Source organism: Lolium rigidum, chromosome 6 (genome assembly GCF_022539505.1).
Source record: "Lolium rigidum isolate FL_2022 chromosome 6, APGP_CSIRO_Lrig_0.1, whole genome shotgun sequence".
Classification (NCBI taxonomy): Eukaryota; Viridiplantae; Streptophyta; class Magnoliopsida; order Poales; family Poaceae; genus Lolium; species Lolium rigidum.
Window position 1 is genome coordinate 64945643 of NC_061513.1, and position 19025 is coordinate 64964667.

General features: G+C 43.4%; 2 protein-coding genes and 1 non-coding gene across 4 annotated transcripts; 2 read left to right on the forward strand and 1 right to left on the reverse strand.

Moving 5' to 3' along the window:
• Positions 1-2640: 2640 nt before the first annotated feature.
• On the reverse strand, positions 2641-6219 carry LOC124665112 (DNA repair protein recA homolog 3, mitochondrial). Its single transcript, XM_047202513.1, has 7 exons — positions 6166-6219; positions 5686-5903; positions 5382-5475; positions 4480-4652; positions 4128-4274; positions 3582-3713; positions 2641-3243 (listed from the first exon to the last, which is right to left on the reverse strand). The coding sequence occupies exons 2-7, from the start codon at positions 5854-5856 to the stop codon at positions 2851-2853; spliced, it is 1110 nt and encodes a 369-aa protein (XP_047058469.1). The 5' UTR covers positions 5857-5903; positions 6166-6219; the 3' UTR covers positions 2641-2850.
• Positions 6220-7533: 1314 nt separating this feature from the next.
• LOC124664938 (GDP-L-galactose phosphorylase 1-like) lies at positions 7534-9861 on the forward strand. 2 transcript variants are annotated; one of them, XM_047202352.1, is made up of 8 exons: positions 7668-7741; positions 7858-8112; positions 8202-8311; positions 8404-8463; positions 8546-8788; positions 8879-9064; positions 9134-9382; positions 9480-9861. In XM_047202352.1, exons 2-8 carry the CDS (start codon positions 8106-8108, stop codon positions 9759-9761), a joined length of 1137 nt encoding a protein of 378 aa, XP_047058308.1. In that variant the 5' UTR covers positions 7668-7741; positions 7858-8105; the 3' UTR covers positions 9762-9861. The 2 variants fall into 2 exon arrangements, with proteins under 2 accessions (XP_047058307.1, XP_047058308.1); XM_047202351.1 differs by lacking the exon at positions 7858-8112 and having other exon boundaries at positions 7534-7741.
• Positions 9862-10098: 237 nt separating this feature from the next.
• On the forward strand, positions 10099-10172 carry TRNAI-AAU. Its single transcript has one exon. It is a non-coding gene; the product is annotated as a tRNA-Ile (tRNA).
• Positions 10173-19025: the final 8853 nt, after the last annotated feature.

Consider the following 19025-nt stretch of genomic DNA (forward strand, 5'->3'; position numbering starts at 1 on the left):
ACCATTACTAGTCCTCAATTACCGGCTTCCATGACATTCTCCGCCTGTGACTTCAACATGGACCAAAACATGTTCATGATAGTAACAAATAGCAGAGCTTCGCGCAGTTCCTCCAAACCAAACGGCCAAGCAAAAAAACATGGATGCGGACAACCGAATCTCATCCAATCCAGAAATCTTCAGGCATAAGGCACACAAGGGAATTCTCCGACGGAGCCTTCCGAAACTCGACACTCTAGCCACATCCTGAAGGATACACATCAAGTGGATCTTCGTCTTGGCGCTAGAGGAATCTAGGACCGCCACCATTATTCAAGGCGAGCCCCCACGCATCCAGCCTTTCGGCCACCCGATTCAACGGTAAAAGTCGGCATATCAAGGACGACCCTGGTCGCCACGCCCGCACGAGAACGAACAGTACTGCCTCAGAGAAAATCGATGACCACGGAGGGAGTGATGGTGATTGCGAAGGCGCGTCAGCCGCAACCCTTCGGCCCAGTGACCCAGACTGCTAACGCTCACCAAACAGAGGGTTTCTTTTCTTTTCCCACAATATGAAAATGAGTTTGGTGCATGTCAACCAAATCGGGCGTATAAACATGTCCATGCCATGTTTTCAGTCCCGGAATCGGGCTAAGGGCATCTCCTAGCGGCCCGACACGAACGGACGCAAAATAACCGTTTGTGTCCGCTCGGTTAAACAAATACGTCTGCATCCCAACCTAGCAGCTCGATGTAAACTGACCGGTGGAGATGACCAAATTTAGGGTCGTCTGCATAGACGCTGTCCGCACGTCCGTGTGGCCTTTTCGGCCCCTCTCTCTTCTCTAATTAATGTAGTGCACATGTGATTTGCCACTCTTCACCAACAAAAGGTATCTCTCCCTATCTTTCGCTCCCTTTGCGGTGAAAAAAATGGATACTGCCGTTGGAGAAGGTGCACACATACGAACGTGTTGGAAAAAAGTAGTCATTTTCATGTCCCCGTCTGACGCAAATGGATATAATCAAGTCCAAAATACATCGAACCTTTGGTTGACCGATACACACTGTTGCGCGTCCATACATGAGCATGGCAAGAAAATATTGCCAGCTCAAGTTCGGCGCCGTATCATAGCCAGGAATGTGCACGCAAACAGTACAGGTTAGGCACCTTTCGTATCATCCGTGCACTCTCCTTAATACTACACAGTACTGTAGCTCCCAAACAAATTGAAGTGCCCAAAAAACCATGCTAGCACTACCGATAAACTGGGTGTTTGTTTGGGAGTACTAAGATGACAGCATCATGCCTGCGTGGGTGCCTCCCATTTGGTCAAGCCAAACAGAGTCATGCATGCTACTCCATCTTCTGAAGATCGAGGGAGGCCGAGGAAGACTCGAAGGGGCAGAGGCTTGTGCTGGAAGAGCGCATGTGATGGCGCATATGGCGATGTTCCCTGGCCGCGGCCGGTCGGCCTCCGCCTCTGCACGGCCTCGAGCAGTTTTTAATGGACAGCGACCGAGGTGCGTGAGGATGGCTCCAGCCTCCAGGTGCACCGCACCGCATCATCCATGGATCTATCCGCATGTGGAGGCGAAGCACAAGGCGCGCGCATACACCATGGGCAGATCGCATTCTGAGGTGGGCTGCACAGCACGACGCGCAAGGTGGTGGTGGTGTTGACTAACACCTGGGATGACACTATGTCAGTTAAAATAAGCTGCTTTGTGTTCGTCTATGCGTAGAAACTGGAGAACGCCAGGTGAGCGGCCGGGAAATCGCCACCGATCAACAGAATATGATGCCGTTGCATAGTACTGTAGATGCCAAACTATGGCAGATCTTTTCTGGCGGAGAATCGCAGGTACTACATGCTCTATAAATCATTGGTTATCAATTATGGTGTTAGCACTCATTTAGGTAGAGAACTCCCCCAAAGAGATATTTGGAGGTCGTCAAAGAACAGTTTGTTGGTACTGGTGGCTAATTAGATTTTGCACATGGGGCTCAACAGAAAGCATTAGTTATGGTCATCTAAACCTTAATAAACGGCACTACACATGTCGCATTCATCAGAGTTGTTTGACTTGCAAAAGAAACGGTTAGCCAATGGCGGCAAGACACAGACGACAGAGCATCAGTTGGAACGATGAGTGTGCTTCTCTTCTCGTCTGGGATTGAAAAGAAAAAGGACCCGAAGTACCCAACCTTAAAGCTTTCAACGCCACAAAGAAGAAAGGTTGGTACTGGCAGCAAATCATTGGATGCATTCATTCCCACGTGGCCATAACTCTGGAAGCAGGACACTGTGCGTCCGTGCCATTGACAATATACTCTTCTTTTCTCCCATGATGATGATGATAAACGGAAAAAAAAGATTACTATCCTCAAAAGCAAAATCCTAACAGGAGCAACTTGGGCCCATAAGTTACTCAACATGCCAGACCAAAGGAAGAATGAAGCCCAGCTCAAACGAGGTCCCTGCTGACATGCTTCGAAACTCTGTGTTCCTCAACAAAGCAATTGCATTTCAGTGCTGCTACCCAAAGCAATGGCTATCAGGTAAGCCCAAAATGTACTAAGAGACTCATTTTTTTCCCACAAGTAACAGCAGCAGCTGGTTTAGCCGCTCAGTCAGGACCGCTGATGGACCATACTTAGACAAGAGGAATCGTCAAGATATGCAACATATATACACGATTACATGCTACTGAATCATTTCCCCTCCAAATGTCTAAAGTCTAAACCACCGTCATAACTTAGCCTCGGGGAGGATCCTTCCTCATTTCACGGCACAGTAAGAACTGAATGTTCCGACATCCAAAATATCAGTGAATAATTGCTCCGCAGGTACAGTTCCTAGCAGACTAAGCTTCGATTACAGCTGCCAGGTCCTCTTCTGATGATGTCTCGGGTCTAACAATCTCTTCAGGAAAATCGTCCAGCAGATCGTCTTCAGCCTCATGCTTCTTAGGCGGTTCCGCTTCAATCAACCTCCTTAACTCTGCCTCAAGCTCTTTCGCGACACTCTCGTTTGCAGTAAGGAAAGATTTAAGGTTATCTTTACCTTGGAATTGCTGTTCGTTGAAAGAATAATATGCACCCCCAGTCTTTTTAATGAGCTTGTGCTTTAACCCGAGCTCAAAGAGCTCTGAGCTGCGGCATATTCCTTTTCCAAATTCCAGATCAAATTGCGCTGTCCTGAATGGTGGGGCATGCTTGTTTTTCACAATCTTCACACTAACCTGACTTCCTATAGTCTGCAAATAAAACTCATCGTCATCAGTTCGAAGAGCTTGCTAGATAAGCTACACATATAATGTTTCAAGGGGAACACCTTACATAATACAGTATATGAGAAAGCTAATCTGTAAGGCCGGAAATTCTAATTTACCCAGTGATAAAACAGCAAAGGCAAGCCCCTAAGAGTTGTATGTATCACAAGTCTAACAGACATTATATAGTATTAATATGTCTAATGCAGGTATGACCATATCTGTTTCAAAAGTCTTACTACTTTGAACACTGATATCCACGTGTTTCCAATATCGGCCAATTTTTATCAGGTAAATGTTAGGGATGTAAATTAGTAAATTACCTCTTCCCCTTTCTTTACCAAACCAACACGCCTGATGTTCAGTCGAACAGAGGCATAAAACTTGAGGGCATTACCACCAGAAGTGACCTCTTTTGGTCCTCCAAATCCAAACGTCTGTACTGTAGCCCTGATCTGCAACGTGTTCAAGGATACAAAATTATACAATTTTCCAAAATGTGTGAAGATGCAAAGGCTTGAGTGGTTAAAAGTGGAATGCAAAACATGGAAACTTTCTTGAGAATGCAGGATGCAATGACGAAAGCATAAAAAAGGTGACCATGTCCAATGGGCCACGTTAAAAAAACAGAGGCTTAGAAGAATCAGCTTTAATGTTTCTTAATCTTTGGAAAACATCAATTTCTAGTGTTAGAATAATATAATGTAATCTCAGAGATCTCCAAGTAATTTTACCGTTGACAAAAATGTAAAATATAGCTACATTAGGACTTGTCGATTCGGTGCTGCACTCACCATTGAGCCATCAAAGGACACACCGACACAAAATCGAAAAAAAAAAGTCCAAGAAAAAGATCATATAATTAATACCTGATTAATAAATAACAATATTGTCTGGGACAGTGAAAGAGAATGGCTCAGCTTTCGAAGAGCTTGGCTCATCAGCCTAGCCTGGAGAGCAACATGTGCATCACCCATCTCTCCATCAAGCTCAGTCTTAGGGACAAGAGCTGCTACCTGTGCCACAGAATAAGATGATCAGTCTTTATAGCTCTTAAATAATGGAAGACTTTTGGTTATTAAGATGGGTCAGTATGTTTATAGTGCTAATTTGGCAATGATCTTCTAAGCATGAGTGGAAGTGCCGTAAAGAAATAGAAACTATCTCTACTCGGGAAGAGAAAATCACATGGGAGGGGTAGCTAGATGGTCAAGGTCTTACACTGTCAACAACTACAACATCAACAGAGCCACTTCGAATCAGTGTGTCCACAAGACTGAGTGCCTGCTCAGCAGAGTCTGGCTGAGAGAGAAGTAAATTACTGGTATCAACACCAATTGCCTCTGCCAGAGATGGATCCAAAGCATGCTCTGCATCTACAAATGCACAGTAACCTAGAACACAAGAGAAACCAAAAACAATAACAGTTAATTTGAATTCCAAAGTGCCAGGACTATGCATATAAGAACTTGGTGCAATTATAGTAAGATATACAATCTTCCAACAAGGTTGATCATTCTAGGCCAAAATTATAGCTCATAGCCTTAGCCTCATACTGAAACAGAGTAAATCAGGATTACATGAGAGCTACCATTCATGGTTGACTTATCTTCATATTCCATAATCTACAGATAAAAATGGCATATTCTTTTCATAATCATGTTCTAAGCATAAAAACCCACCGAGCATATCAGATCAAGGTTCATATTTAAAAACACTGGATTAGGCACAAATAATTCTGAAACTCGGTGAGAATACTCCTGTCCAATTGTTAAATAGTTTTTTGCTCAATAGGCAGTTTTGAGAAGCAAACTGCTTTACCGTCTTAACAAAAATGTACAAAACACAATTAACATGACATTGTAAGGTTCACGTTGCTGCACAACAGTCATCAATGCATGCTAATATGCTACATCAGAAGTAGCTGAGCAAATAATGCTGATGATTCACCATCTTGTCAGTCCTACAGGTACATGCTACAAATCCAGTATCCCACAATTGCATCCATAGATTGAAGGAGGACACATCAGAATGCAGGTTTTTTCCAGTAGTTATTAGGCAAATACTAGAGCAGATAAAAGCAGAAGATGAAATAGAGGTCAGATACGAAGTTTTGGGTTTACCGCCACTGGCATGCTTTTGTGCTTCAGCAATAACATGGAGAGCGAGTGTTGTCTTCCCTGAAGCCTCTGGTCCATAAACCTCTACAACGCGTCCCTACAGAGAACAATGGCATGCTACTTTTTTACAAACCAAAATACATCATTGCGAAAACACCAACGGTTCCAACAAAAACAGGACTGCTGGCTAAAGCTAAATGTGAAAAGACCTTTTCGTGGTACCAAATTGGTTACAGATTGTAAACAATATTATGCAATGAACAGACACAATCAACACAAAAGAGCTTTGGAAATTGGGAATGCATACCTTTGGAAGCCCACCGATCCCTAGTGCCATATCCAAAGAGAAAGAGCCAGTAGACACCACAGGTACTTCTCTATGACCTTCAGTGCGACCAAGCCACATTATTGCTCCCTTCCCAAACGAAGATGTTATTTGATCAATGGCCTGATGCAAAGCCAAGTCTTTCTTTGACATATTCTCGTCGCCGGAGTCAGTTCCACTTGACTTGGTCTTCTTTTTGGCTAAGCATACAATATACGAGACTAATCAGTAAATGATGCAGTTCATAGTGAGAACTGAACATAGTTGGAGCAAAAGAACAAGCCATGCAGTAATAATATTTCATACTAGTATGACTGCATGCATTGGAGGTAACAGTAAGACATGAATCGTTATGTGGTAGCAATGCAACAAAATTAAGCAGATGTCCACCGAATCACACACTGCAACTCAGTGCACATGATAAAACATGTGAAATAACATAGGAAGAAATAATGCTACAACCTTTAGTTGCGAAATCTCGGCAGTGGAAAGTAGAGCCGCATATCCCCAGCCTATAGGTCTGCAAAAATGTTAAACCATTAGCGACAGCATATCGAGGTTCCTGGTGAGCGCAGACCATCAATTCACGTGAAAAGGTGCCTCCTAAATTAGCATCCTTTTATAGCTCACTATATAAGAAGTTGCTTAGGAAACTCTAATTGCACTATCACATTTCTCCACATAGTTCCCAATCCTTGTTCTGTAACACATTTCTTGCAGTGATGATTTCTTAGCCGTAGCATGAAGGCATGCTGCAAACCGCTCTTCAGTCCAAACACAGCAATCTAGCCATATCATGGAAATTTTGTGGGACTAATATAGACAAAGAAGGCCAGTTTTGGGGTCTATCTAAATTAATCAATCAACATATGGCGCATCATGGGCAGATTGCATTTTCAAACAGCAAACGGTTTCAGGATCGCTCTACAAAAACAGGGGGTTCTAATCCGAAAGGAATCGTTATTAAAACAGGGAATAGAACGACGCCGCCGGTGAAATACAGCAACCTGACACATCCGGAAATCGAGATTAAAATGGAGAAATCGGGCCCCAAAAGGAACGATTCGATACAGCAAACGATCAACCTCGGAGACTAAGGGTGGTGAAACATTAACCCCAACACTCTGACTACGTCCCCCTCTCCCCCAGCCCCACGCCACCCCCAAAACTGAAAACCCGCACTTCGAAACACAGTGGAGGGGGCAGAGTTCAACCTCAGGGCAGGACGCGGCGGAGGCGGAGGCGGAGGCGATGGCGCGCCGCAGCGCCGCGCGCCTCAGGAGCGTGGCCATGGCGCCGGCGGCTTCGTCTCCGGACCCTGCAGCCGCGGGGAGAGGATGGGCGGCTAGGGTTTAGGGTTTTGCGCGCTCGTATTATTTCTTTTTTTGGTCCGCGATATTTCGGGCGCCTTTTGTTTCGCTGCTCCCCATTCTCGGGCGACGGGAAGAGAAACCCCGCTGGCCCGCACCATCGGGCGAACCCTCCGTGGACCGCAAGGGGACCCACTTGTCTGTGTCGGCGGACAGCGTGGACCGGTGTGGACCACGTCCACGGAAGTACGACTTTCCTTTTTCGATGGTCGCGTGGAAGTGGGCCTGCACACACTTGTTTTCTTCTCTGGTTTGGAGGCCGGTACAAGGAATGACTAATACGATGTGGGCCGGCCTGGCCCGTCCTTGCCACTTCGTCCTCTTTCTCCCCAGGTTTCGAGCAAGATCCATCCAGCTGCTCTCTCTGCTCCCTCCGCGTGAGACCCGCGTGAATTCGCCGTCGTCTCCGATGAATGGCGAGCTCGCCCAGGAGGCCAGGACCGTGCCCAAACCCCCAAACCATAAGCTCCAGCACCCAGTTTGAAGAGTTTCGCTTTGAGTGAGATCCAGTTCTTATACCGCCATTGCTGCTGTTCGTCCCCAGCAGGAGGAGGAGGACGCCTTTTCCATGCCCATCGGTTCCCTTCTCTTCCCCCTCACTCCAACACCGGCTGCTCCCGCGGAATCGCGGGGTCACGGAAACAGCATCCTCCGGCGGCGTTTCAGAGGTACTTTGAGTTCACTTTCTTCTGAAGCTTCTGTGTTCTTTTAGTCAAGTAAACAGTGTTCTTGCCGAGTGCCCGAGTTGACACTGCCCGTGGTTCATTGATTCTCCGTGCTCTAGATACAATTGAGGCTCTCGATTCGGCCGAGCTGAACCTAAGTGCAGCCCAGGTGTGACATAGAACAATCTAGATTCACCTCAAAGAAAAATAACACTCTAGATTGTGTTGTGGGATATTGCTGTACTATGTGTCGTCGCTCGTCACCTGCGAAATTGTGTTCTACACATGTTGTTCTTGCCTCGCTGTTAACTAGGACAAATGGACAATACTGTCTCAGTTCAGTTTAATTGACTTAGGCTTCTACCGAATGTGGGGTAAGTGGAAACTCTTGGCAACTGAACCTGTTAATACCGTCTCATATGCTGCAGTTTGCTGATACTTGTGTGGTTTAAAACTGCTGCAGTGGAAACAAAAGCAGGCATGGGCAGCAACGGTTTTGATTCAACTAGTTTCTTTGGTACCGAGGAGGATGGACCAAATTTATCGCCATTTCTCCGCAAGCTTTTTAAAGAGGTTGGCAGTGTTTCCCTTCTGTTTGTTGTTGATAGATTTAGTGGAAAGGACACTGGATTTATCGGAAAATGACGAGTGATTATTTCTTGCAGTGGGATGACCGCAAGGCGAGGGGCTTGTTTCACCATGACATCACTGCTTGTGAGACCAAGGTTTTGCATTCTTCTCTCACAAACTATCCTGAGGATTTTCTGATTTTTTTCTGGCTAAATTTCCATTTTATCATGTTGACAGGTGCTACCTGGAGAGCACAATTTTGTGGCAACGTTGATAGAAGGGCGTGACCAGAAGAAGCGGCCGACTGAATTTGGAATGAACCAGGTTATCCAGCCATTTGACGGTGGCAAGTTCAATTTCACAAAAGTTAGACCAGAGGAGGTGATCTTCAGATTCCAAGAAACTGAAGATGAGTCTGCCCGGTATTTTAATGATTCTCCCCACACTGTTTCGGCTTCACCTAGCGCCATTTTGATCAATGTCAGTGCATTTCCATCTCTTGCTGTTACTTCTACCTGCGGTGGAAAATGGGTAGCTGATTGTTCTTTCCGTGACCTGTCTCATATATAGGTGAGCCCAATCGGGTACTGTCATGCGCTTTTGATCCCTCGAATCCAGGAATGCTTGCCACAAAGGGTTGATCAGGAGAGTTTCTTAGTGGCCATGTATGTCGCGAGGGAGGCAAGGAATCCCTTCTTCAGAGTTGGCTATAACAGTCTGGGTGCCTTTGCAACTATCAATCACCTACATTTCCAGGTTAGTCATACTCAAATTTCACTGACGGTCTCTGTCGTATGCTCTCCTCTGACAACTATTGCTTGTTAGGCATACTATCTGAAAGTGCAATATCCAGTCGAGAAGGCGCCGACAGAGATACTGACAGTCCTAAGGAATGGTGTCAGCATTTCTCAGCTGGTGCAGTACCCAGTGAGCGGCTTTGTGTTTGAAGGAGGAAGGAGCATGGAGGATCTGTCACAGGTGGTCTCAAATGCCTGCATCTTCTTGCAAGAGAATAATACACCGTTCAATGTCCTTATCTCCGAATCTGGCAAGAGAGTTTTCCTTCTACTACAGGTAGGTACTATAAATGCAAGCCTCAGTTTTACAAGCTCTGTAGAGTGTTCGTGATCTAGAAGTGGACTTAACATTTATCTCCTTCCGAAATGATCAGTGCTATGCTGAGAAGCAGGTCCTCGGGAAAGCGAGCCAGGAGTTCCTAGACATGAGAATCAATCCAGCAGTCTGGGAGCTCAGCGGCCATTTGGTTCTGAAGAGGAGGAAGGACTACGATGAAGCGTCTGAGGCGACATTATGCAGGTTTTTGGTTGAAGCATCCTTGTCTGGAGCAGAGTTCCTGGAGCTGAAGTTGCGCGTCCTGGAATTTCTGGACAGCGCAAGTCTGAAGAGTAGAGATGAAAATGTTATGAGGTACTTAGTGATTAGTGATCAGTAGTGGTGGGTTAGCTAAACTGGTTCAGATATGCTGCCAATTGTCAGCTGAGCATACGTACCTCTACTCTATGATGAGAACGTTGAAAGTCGTTTTTCTTGTATCCAACGAAGTTGGTAATAAATTGAACTACAAGTTTGTTGGTCTTGGAAGCCGCACTGGTGTAGCCGTGTGGTGTTTTCAAAGTATCAGGTGCCATAATCTTTCATTCCCCACGGACGCGCCTCCGTGTACTGTCAAGTCTTTGTACTCCAAGTTTCAGAAGAAGAAAAAACTAGTGTTTGCGCCTGTGTTTGGTCTAAAATGGACTTCAATATTATGTGTGAACATTTTACAACAAGGCCTATTAGCTCAGCTGGTTAGAGCGTCGTGCTAATAACGCGAAGGTCACAGGTTCGAGACCTGTATGGGCCACCATTTTTTTATTTTTCAGTCGTTATGTCTAAAACTTATTTTTCCTGTATGGGCCATTGTTTTTCCTTTTTAATTTTTATTTACGTGGCTGGCATTTATTTCTCTACGGGCAAACAAATGTGCCTGTCTATAAAGCAGTAAAAACGAAGAAGATGAACCCGAGTTTTAAGAAGAGACTAGTACAAATGCCCGTGCGTTGCCACGGGTGCGGTGCATAAATGTAATATAACCTTGTAACAACATATCATATTTATTGCAAGCTGCATAAAGAATGGAGTCACTATTCCTATTGTTTCTTTAATATTTGTGTAAATAGATTGTTGTCTGAAATCATAAATTCAGTCACCTGCAATTTTAATTTCCTTAATTTCCGTTGTTGTGAATACAATTGATCTTGAGTCCTGAAATAAGCTACAAATTAGTTTTTCAAGATGTAAGAGAGTGCATATACATGGCTTGTCTGCACCTGGATTCCGCTGTTGTTGCATGTTTTCAAGATGTAGAAGAGTGCATTTACCGCGGCTGTGAATACATGGCTTGTCACCTGCAAGATTTAGATGATAAATGAAATTAGTTTTTCAAGATGTAGAAGATACACTAAAAATATATGGCTTGTCTTTTGAATTTAACTTGCCTTTTAGTAAAACACATGTCTTTTAACTTCAATCTCTTTTTACTGAGTTGTGTTTTATTGTCGGGGTCACTTAAATAGGTCTCATAGCGCAACAAACTTCCATTTGAACAATAATCAAAATCTATCTATTAGCTTGGCATTTTGTGGATCGACATATGGTAAAATGACCAATGATTACAATAGAAGGCCGACATTAGATCCACAATCACACAACCAATTTTTCATCTTTCAAGTGTCAGTTTCTCATGTCATCGTCATTTAGTTTTAAGTCGAGAAAACTCAATTTTCAACAATGCATCATATGACCCTAGCAAGTAGTAATACGAATTTGTTTCAAATAAAAAAATGTCATGATGCCGAGTGAGATGTATCCATCTAGGGGTGTTAGACAAAATAATTCTTGTATAGAATTTCAAGATATTCTTTTATGATATACATTTTTTATAAAAAATTATCAAGAAGTAACCTTAATAATTTTTTATTTCAAATCTTATTTCTTTTTAGCTAATACCTTACCATGTGAGAAGCACAATTCCTAAATCTTCACATAAAATGTGTTACCGTATAATATTATCCAATGATGATTACAATGTTTTGATGATACAAAATTTACTCTTCCAATAAAAACTACAGTAATAAATTTTATACTTCATCTATTGTAAATTAAATTATTTGTCTCAAAAAAATCTATTGTAAATTAATTTACACAACTTTTTTAATTTAAAAGGGAGGGAGTTATATATACCGTAGCTGTAAATAAATCTCACTTAGCGTTAATAAAAGGAAAATGATGTATTTCCTCCGGAGGTTGTGTCCAGATTGCTGCATCCTTCTGATGTTCTTATCTTGGGCCCCACCAACTCCATTACGTACCTTATATGCTTGCATCTCGTTTTCTCCATCTCTCCCCAGTCCCCATGCACTTTGTACCGTGATCGCCCCCAAATCAACTACCCCGCCGCTGGTTCTCAGTATGTTGGGAGCGGGAGGAGGAGCTGCGGCGCGGCCCGTCTGGTGAGGGCACGGCCTGGGCTGCTCGCTGGAGGAGTCAGGGCTGGTATTTTTTGGGGGCTGCAAGCGCGGCGGCGGGTTTCAGAGGCTGCAGCGGCGGTTTCAAGGTAGCACGAAGATGGAGGCTGCGGCGCAGCGCCGGGCGCCCGCCGTCATAGGATATGGAGGCCACGGAGGAGCCCGACACCCTAGTCCTCCTAGCGATCGCCCTCGCCGAAGATGGAGGCCACGGAGCAGCCTAACGCCCTAGTACGCTCGGCCCAGCGCACCAGTGCCGCCCTAGACCGCTTTGAGCTCGACAACGACGACGGAGGGACTGTGGTGCTTCCGCCCTGGGCCTCCTCGACTTTGATACCCGAGGCGCAGGGATTATGGTGCTGCCTCCCTGGGCCTCCTCGACCTTCATACCCGCGGCAGAGGGATTGTGGTGCTACCGCCAAAGGCTTCTCCAACAACCAGGTTCGCCGAGGCGGGTTCGGAGTGTTGATCTCTGGTGCATACTTGGACTACCTCCTCGTGGAGGTATGTTTGAGGCGGATTGTTAGTATCACCTCATTCTTATCCCATTAGAAGCTTCTTGCTGCATTAGCTTGGCATGTAGTTTCGACTTGGTATTGAATTGGCTAAGGGCTCACTGAGATTATTCTAATGTTATGTGGTATTTTCTCAGTAGGTAGATATGAACAATGGAATCAACAAAAACAATGCGGAATGCATATCCTTATTTAGTTTTGTTGCATTTATGTTTCTATTGGTTTAGTAGTACTTATGTTTGTATTTGACATATGATCTTTACTGCATGAATATTACATTTATTGGATAATTGTTCCAATGTAGTAGCGTGTTGGAGCGCAATAATCATGTCTGCCTTGATTTTCTGATTGATATAACCTCGGAGTCTTACTTTGCAGATGTTATAGGTCAGTTTGTCGGTGCTTAACTGACACATGTTCTCATGAGCACCAATACATCTGAAAAGTGGGTCATTGCTCTAAGAGATCACATGTCAGGTCCTTTGTTTTCACTTATTATTTCCTTATATTATTTCCGCGGGCTAACATTTGTGCATCATGATTGGGCAAACCAACTGCAGGAACATTGAGCTTAAACTTGTGCTTTTGGGACAAAGGGTTGCTGAATTCGATGCTAAACTTGTGCATGATGATGGACATAGTTATGTTGTTCTTGGGATCCTTGCTCGTGTTCTACGAAATCTTAAAAAGAGTGGGTATTTTTTTTTTTGGACTTTTGATGCATTCCTTGTCAACACATTTATTTAGTTCTGGTTAGTGAGCACCTGAAGTCCGAAGGTGTAAATAAGAAAAATGCTCTTATGCCTTGTCCTCTCATGTACCGTGTAGATGATGAGACCCTCACTGGAGGTTCTTCTCTTCAAACAACTCTGCGCTATGGGATTCTGATAAGCTTGGTGCAAGGTCTTGGTCTCGGATTTACTTATGGGCTCGCCATCTGTTCTTGTGCCTTGCAACTTTGAGTCTACACAGCCAGGCTCACACCTAAAAACATACCTCTATGGACTGATATGCTCAAGCATCGTATTGGCTTCAGTGAATCACACCTACTACTGTAAGCATGCACACCTACTGACTTGACTGAAATCTCTTTTTTTATTAATTGTGTGATGAAGCAATTTTGATTAATGAAACCTCATTCCCACCAAATCAGCCTCACGTACATGAGCATATATCTTTACTACAAATCAGAGCCATAAGCTGATACATGGCATTAAAATTTGATGACATTATAGGGTAACTAAATATCATTCACTAAGCATCCAACATTCAAATTCAAGCCACGAACACAAAATGTCATCAAAATGAACACAAAATGAACTGCTCTACATTTGTTGTTAGGCACATTGCTTCAAGGTAAATCATTTCTTCCATTATCCACGCAAGTAGTACGAGTAAATTGGTGCCTAATTAGAAATATTTTTGTCCCTTGAGCCTTAGTTTGTACTTATATATAGAAGCACAACACACAGAGAACAAGGATTGAGACAAGAATTACAAAGTATTCTGTTCTAACAATAATCCATGACCACATATAGTCTTTGTTGTTTAGGAGAATAGGAACCCATCTCATGTACTCACTACCTTCCGAGATGTAGGGTTTTATAGAAACCCATTTTCATGTAGGAATATCTAATTATAAATCATTGGTGAAAAAGATGTCCGTTTGTCGTACTTCCGCACCAAGACCATAGCACCTATGTAGCGACGCCTCTTGTCACGTGGACCACCGATAGATGTTCCCGACAACATTGTACGCTTTCCAATAGCATCGGCACTACCCTGAACATCTGTTGAGCTCACCTATGAACATGTGGTAGTCATAGAGTTAAAAATATACTAAACATAGTCATCAATATGATGATTGCCTTGACATGCATTAACATCATTTTTGAACGGTATCATAGAGTTAAAAAAATAAAATAAAAAGCATAAGCAAGATGATGAATTGCCTTACCTGAGCGATGTCTACTGATTCACTCTCTTTCTTATCATTTTCCACAATCTTTCCCATCTAAATATCAATTGAACACATATGTGAAAGGTAGTCATGGAGTTAAAAAATAATTAGATAGTTAGGAACATGATGAATTAGTTTGTGCACAGTTTAATTTATACTGTTGTATTTTTTCTCTAATTCTTAAGTTTGCCCCTAGTTAAGATGCAGCATTATAATTCAGTTCCTCTAAAAAAAAAGCATTATAGTCCAGTTTGACTGCAACTCAAATGACTACTTTTAAGATGTTGAATCCAAAAGTGGATGATAGCAATGGTATGTCCCTTGAGCCTTAGTTTGTACTTATATATACAAGCACAGTAGTAGAATGTAACTTTTTTTCATAATTCTCTTCGTGCACAGGTTGATTTGTGGTAACAAATAGTTTACAACAGTTGTAACATGATCATTTTTGGTGTGTTTTATCTTAGGCAGATAATTAAAGATAACGTAAATATGGCAGTACCATTATCTCATATCTGAATGGCTTACCTAGTGGAAATGAAATTCAGACAATAAAATCAAAAGTATTCATTCTAATATATCCTCGTGACTGATGAGTACAAAAGCTTGTATTGCAAATAATGAACTCGGTACCCAGATTCAACAGAGAGTACAAAAGGTTGTATTGCAAACATACATGAAGATAAGAATAAATTGAAATAATTATAAGGCCGATGCCAACATGGAAAAGAATAGAAATAGAATCCAGATCAGTTGGGCCCTAGTTAATTTGCAGCCAACATGTCGATCATTGTTCCGTTTTAACATTCTAACTAACTCTACAATACTTCTTCTCTAACTAAGCAAATATGCACTACATATAATAACAGATGTTTGCTTAGTTCTGCCAAGTTAAATTTAATACCTGCACAATTGGTTCATCTCCAGTACAATGCACATAAACTATGTATGAAAGTGTTATAGCTGCAGTTGTACATAATGGAAGATCTTTCTCACATGTCACCATCATAAGTAATTTTAATCTCTCCGAATATTTTGCCAAGGACATATTGCTCTACTAATGTTTTCACCATTGCAAAATCTATGTATCTCTGGTACTCGTGGTAATGCTAAGGCAGTTTAATTTTTATTGAATTCTCTAATTCTTCAAAAGTATTTCAGAAAAAGCTTGCCTGATTCGAGATGGGGAGAGGGTGTTACATACCTGAACTCCCTGAACTTCTCTGATGATCCGCCTTGTGACACAATAAAAATAGGGAGGGACAGGTTGAACTCCAGATACACGAGATCTCTAGCCCGAGCCATGGTTCAGTGTACCCTTTATATGACTGATTCCTTCTCGCAATTATGAGGTGATTATGGGAAATGTTTTAATTACCATAGCGTAATGTATGGGTCGAGTTAATTTTGGCCTGCCGAGAAGTATTGGGGCGAGTTGATTTAAATCTGTTCACTGCAATTTAGGGGTTTATTATGTAACTTGTGGGAAGGTGATATTCTATTAGTGTGGAGATTACATACCTAAGGAAGGTAATTTCTTAGATTACCATAACGTGATTCCTGGGCTGATGATTCCTAAAGCGGCCAGGCTGATTAAATGCGCGAGTTGATATTATGGGAAGGTATGGACGACCAAAATGCTTTGATTGATTTGATTTTCTTGTGATTTCCTTGTAATTTCCTTGATATTTTGGGAAGGTAAGGACGACCAAAAGGACGACGAAAATAGGGGGAGAAGGGGGAACACGTTCATTCTTTTTAAGTAGTAGAGATACCAAGGACATATTCCTCTACTAATGTTTTCACCATTGCAAAATCTATGTATCTCTGGTACTCGTGGTAATGCTAAGGCAGTTTAATTTTTATTGAATTCTATAATTCTCTAATTCTTCAAAAGTATTTCAGAAAAAGCTTGCCTGATTCGAGATGGGGAGAGGGTGTTACATGCCTGAACTCCCTGAACTTCTCTGATGATCCGCCTTGTGACACAATAAAAATAGGGAGGGACAGGTTGAACTCCGTATACACGAGATCTCTAGCCCGAGCCATGGTTCAGTGTACCCTTTATATGACTGATTCCTTCTCGCAATTATAAGGTGATTATGGGAAATGTTTTAATTACCATAGCGTAATGTATGGATCGAGTTAATTTTGGCCTGCCGAGAAGTATTGGGGTGAGTTGATTTAAATTATCTGTTCACTGAAATTTAGGGGTTTATTATGTAACTTGTGGGAAGGTGATATTCTATTAGTGTGGAGATTACATACCTGAGGAAGGTAATTTCTTAGATTACCATAACGTGATTCCTGGGCTGATGATTCCTAAAGCGGCCGGGCTGATTAAATGCGCGAGTTGATATTATGGGAAGGTATGGACGACCAAAATGCTTTGATTGATTTGATTTCCTTGTGATTTCCTTGTAATTTCTTTGATATTTTGGGAAGGTAAGGACGATCAAAAGGACGACGAAAATAGGGGAAGAAGGGGGAACACGTTCATTCTTTTTAAGTAGTAGAGATAGAGATAGAGAAAAATAGGAAACTAATCCATGCAGACTCCACCGTGGCCGGGGACAGGTGCGGGAACCTTTGCCTGCAGGAATAGCCACGAGCAGATTCCTGGTCCCGAAAGAGCAGCTATCCAAGCCATGGCCGCAGAGCACAGTTGCCCCCCATGCTCAAAGCAGGCCGGGACTTGTGGAGAGAACTGTCTGGACAGAAATCAATCAATGGAGGGAGGTCACTGTACCACGCAGTCCATGCCATGCATTTGTGTCATCGGCGCCCACATGCAGTTCGCGTGCTATTCAAGCCGCGCGTGCCACGACTGGATACTGCTTCATATTCTTGAATCATAGGTCTCCAAAGATCTGGTTGGATCCAAGTCAGGACCCCATTGTCCCCTGCCTCTGGAGAGATCCTCGTGTCGGTGGAGGTAGCCGAACAAACAACCGTAACCTACAGACGAAGATCACCATGGGCTGATGGGCGATGGGCATCAAGGCACGGTGGAGTAGAAAATAGGCTGACTAGAGCATCTCCAGGCACGCGTCTCAAATAGTCACCAGCAGGAGTGTCGGCATACAAGGGACGTCAGCGGTGAATCTTTTATTGGAGACGTTGTTCCCACACCTGCGTCTCTCATACGGCAGCCCCGAAAAACTATTTTTACAATATTTTGAAACAACATATCAACCATATTTTATTCATATACTATATTGAATTATTCATAGAATCACACAAATAGTACTTAAATTATTCATACAATCATACAAATAGTACTTAAATTATTCATACAGTCAAACAAATAGAAATTAAATTATTCTTACAATCAGTCAAACAAATAGAAATGAAATCATGCATTGTTGGCGGCTCCTCTCCTCACCCACAGATGCTTAGATCCGCTTGAAGTTGAGCATGAATACCTACATCTTGAATTTCATAATGCGTGTGAAGAAAAGCGACAAATTCTTGGGGTACATGCTCTACCTCAGCAAAGGCCCTTGATAATCAAATGGGTTGATCATCATGCACAGGTTCGTCGCGCTCGCTCTCGATGATCATGTTGTGATCACACAGACGTTCATCACTCCCATATCTGAGACTCAGACCAAGTGAGAGTTGGGTACCTGACAACAGCGAAACGTTGCTGAAGCACCCCAAAAGCACGCTCAACATCCTTGCGAGCTGCTTCCTGGCATGTTGCAAAATAAGAGTCCATCTCCGAAGCTGGAGAGAGGATTGTCTTCACAAATGTAGCATACGTCGGGTAGATAACATCATCTAGATAGTAACTTTTGTTGTATGCGTGGCCATTTACCTCAAAATTCATGCCAGGAGCTTGTCCCTCAGCTAGCCTGGAAAACACCGGAGAGCGCTGCAACACGTTGATATCATTGTTTGTTCCTGCCATGCTACAAAAATGCATGTCAAATCCAGAGGTCATGATCTGCCACCGCCTCAAGAATGACACTGCACTCACCAGTATGCCCCTTGTAGATCCCCTGCCAAGAAAAATGGAAATTCTTCCGGCCCAAATGCATGCATTCAATGCTTTCGAGCATCCCAGGAAACCCTCTTGCTGCATTTTTTGCCAGGATCCGTGATGTATCATCTATCCTTGGTGCTCTCAAGTACTCCCTCCGTCCCATTTTAATTAACTTGGTTGTCTTTTTTGCGAAACCCTCCCACCTTTTCTTGTTTTTTGACCGTACACCGTTGGTTGCCAAGTCAACTAGAAACCAGCCCGTCGTCCCCTTCCCCTACCCCCGTCCCCTCCCTCCCAGTCCTCTCCCTCAACAGTTCCACCTACCGCCTCCCCGTCTCCGCCGCCGTCGCAGCTCCCTGTCCCCTTATCCTCGTCGCCACCTTCTCCTCCTCGCCGCCGCCTTCTCCCCAATCGTCGCCGCCGCTGTCCTCCCCGTCCCCTTCTCCTTCTCCCTGCCATGTGAAGCATCTGCACGCCCCGCTCGAATCCGTGAATCGGTGTGGTAGAAAAACCCTCCGCCAGGACTCCAATCAAAGTCGGCTTCGACTTCCGATCGATGGACAACCTGCACACTGATACGTCTCCGACGTATCGATAATTTCTTATGTTCTATGCCATATTATTGATGATACCTACATGTTTTATGCACACTTTATGTCATATTCGTGCATTTTCTGGAACTAACCTATTAACAAGATGCCGAAGTGCCAGTTCCTGTTTCTTGCTG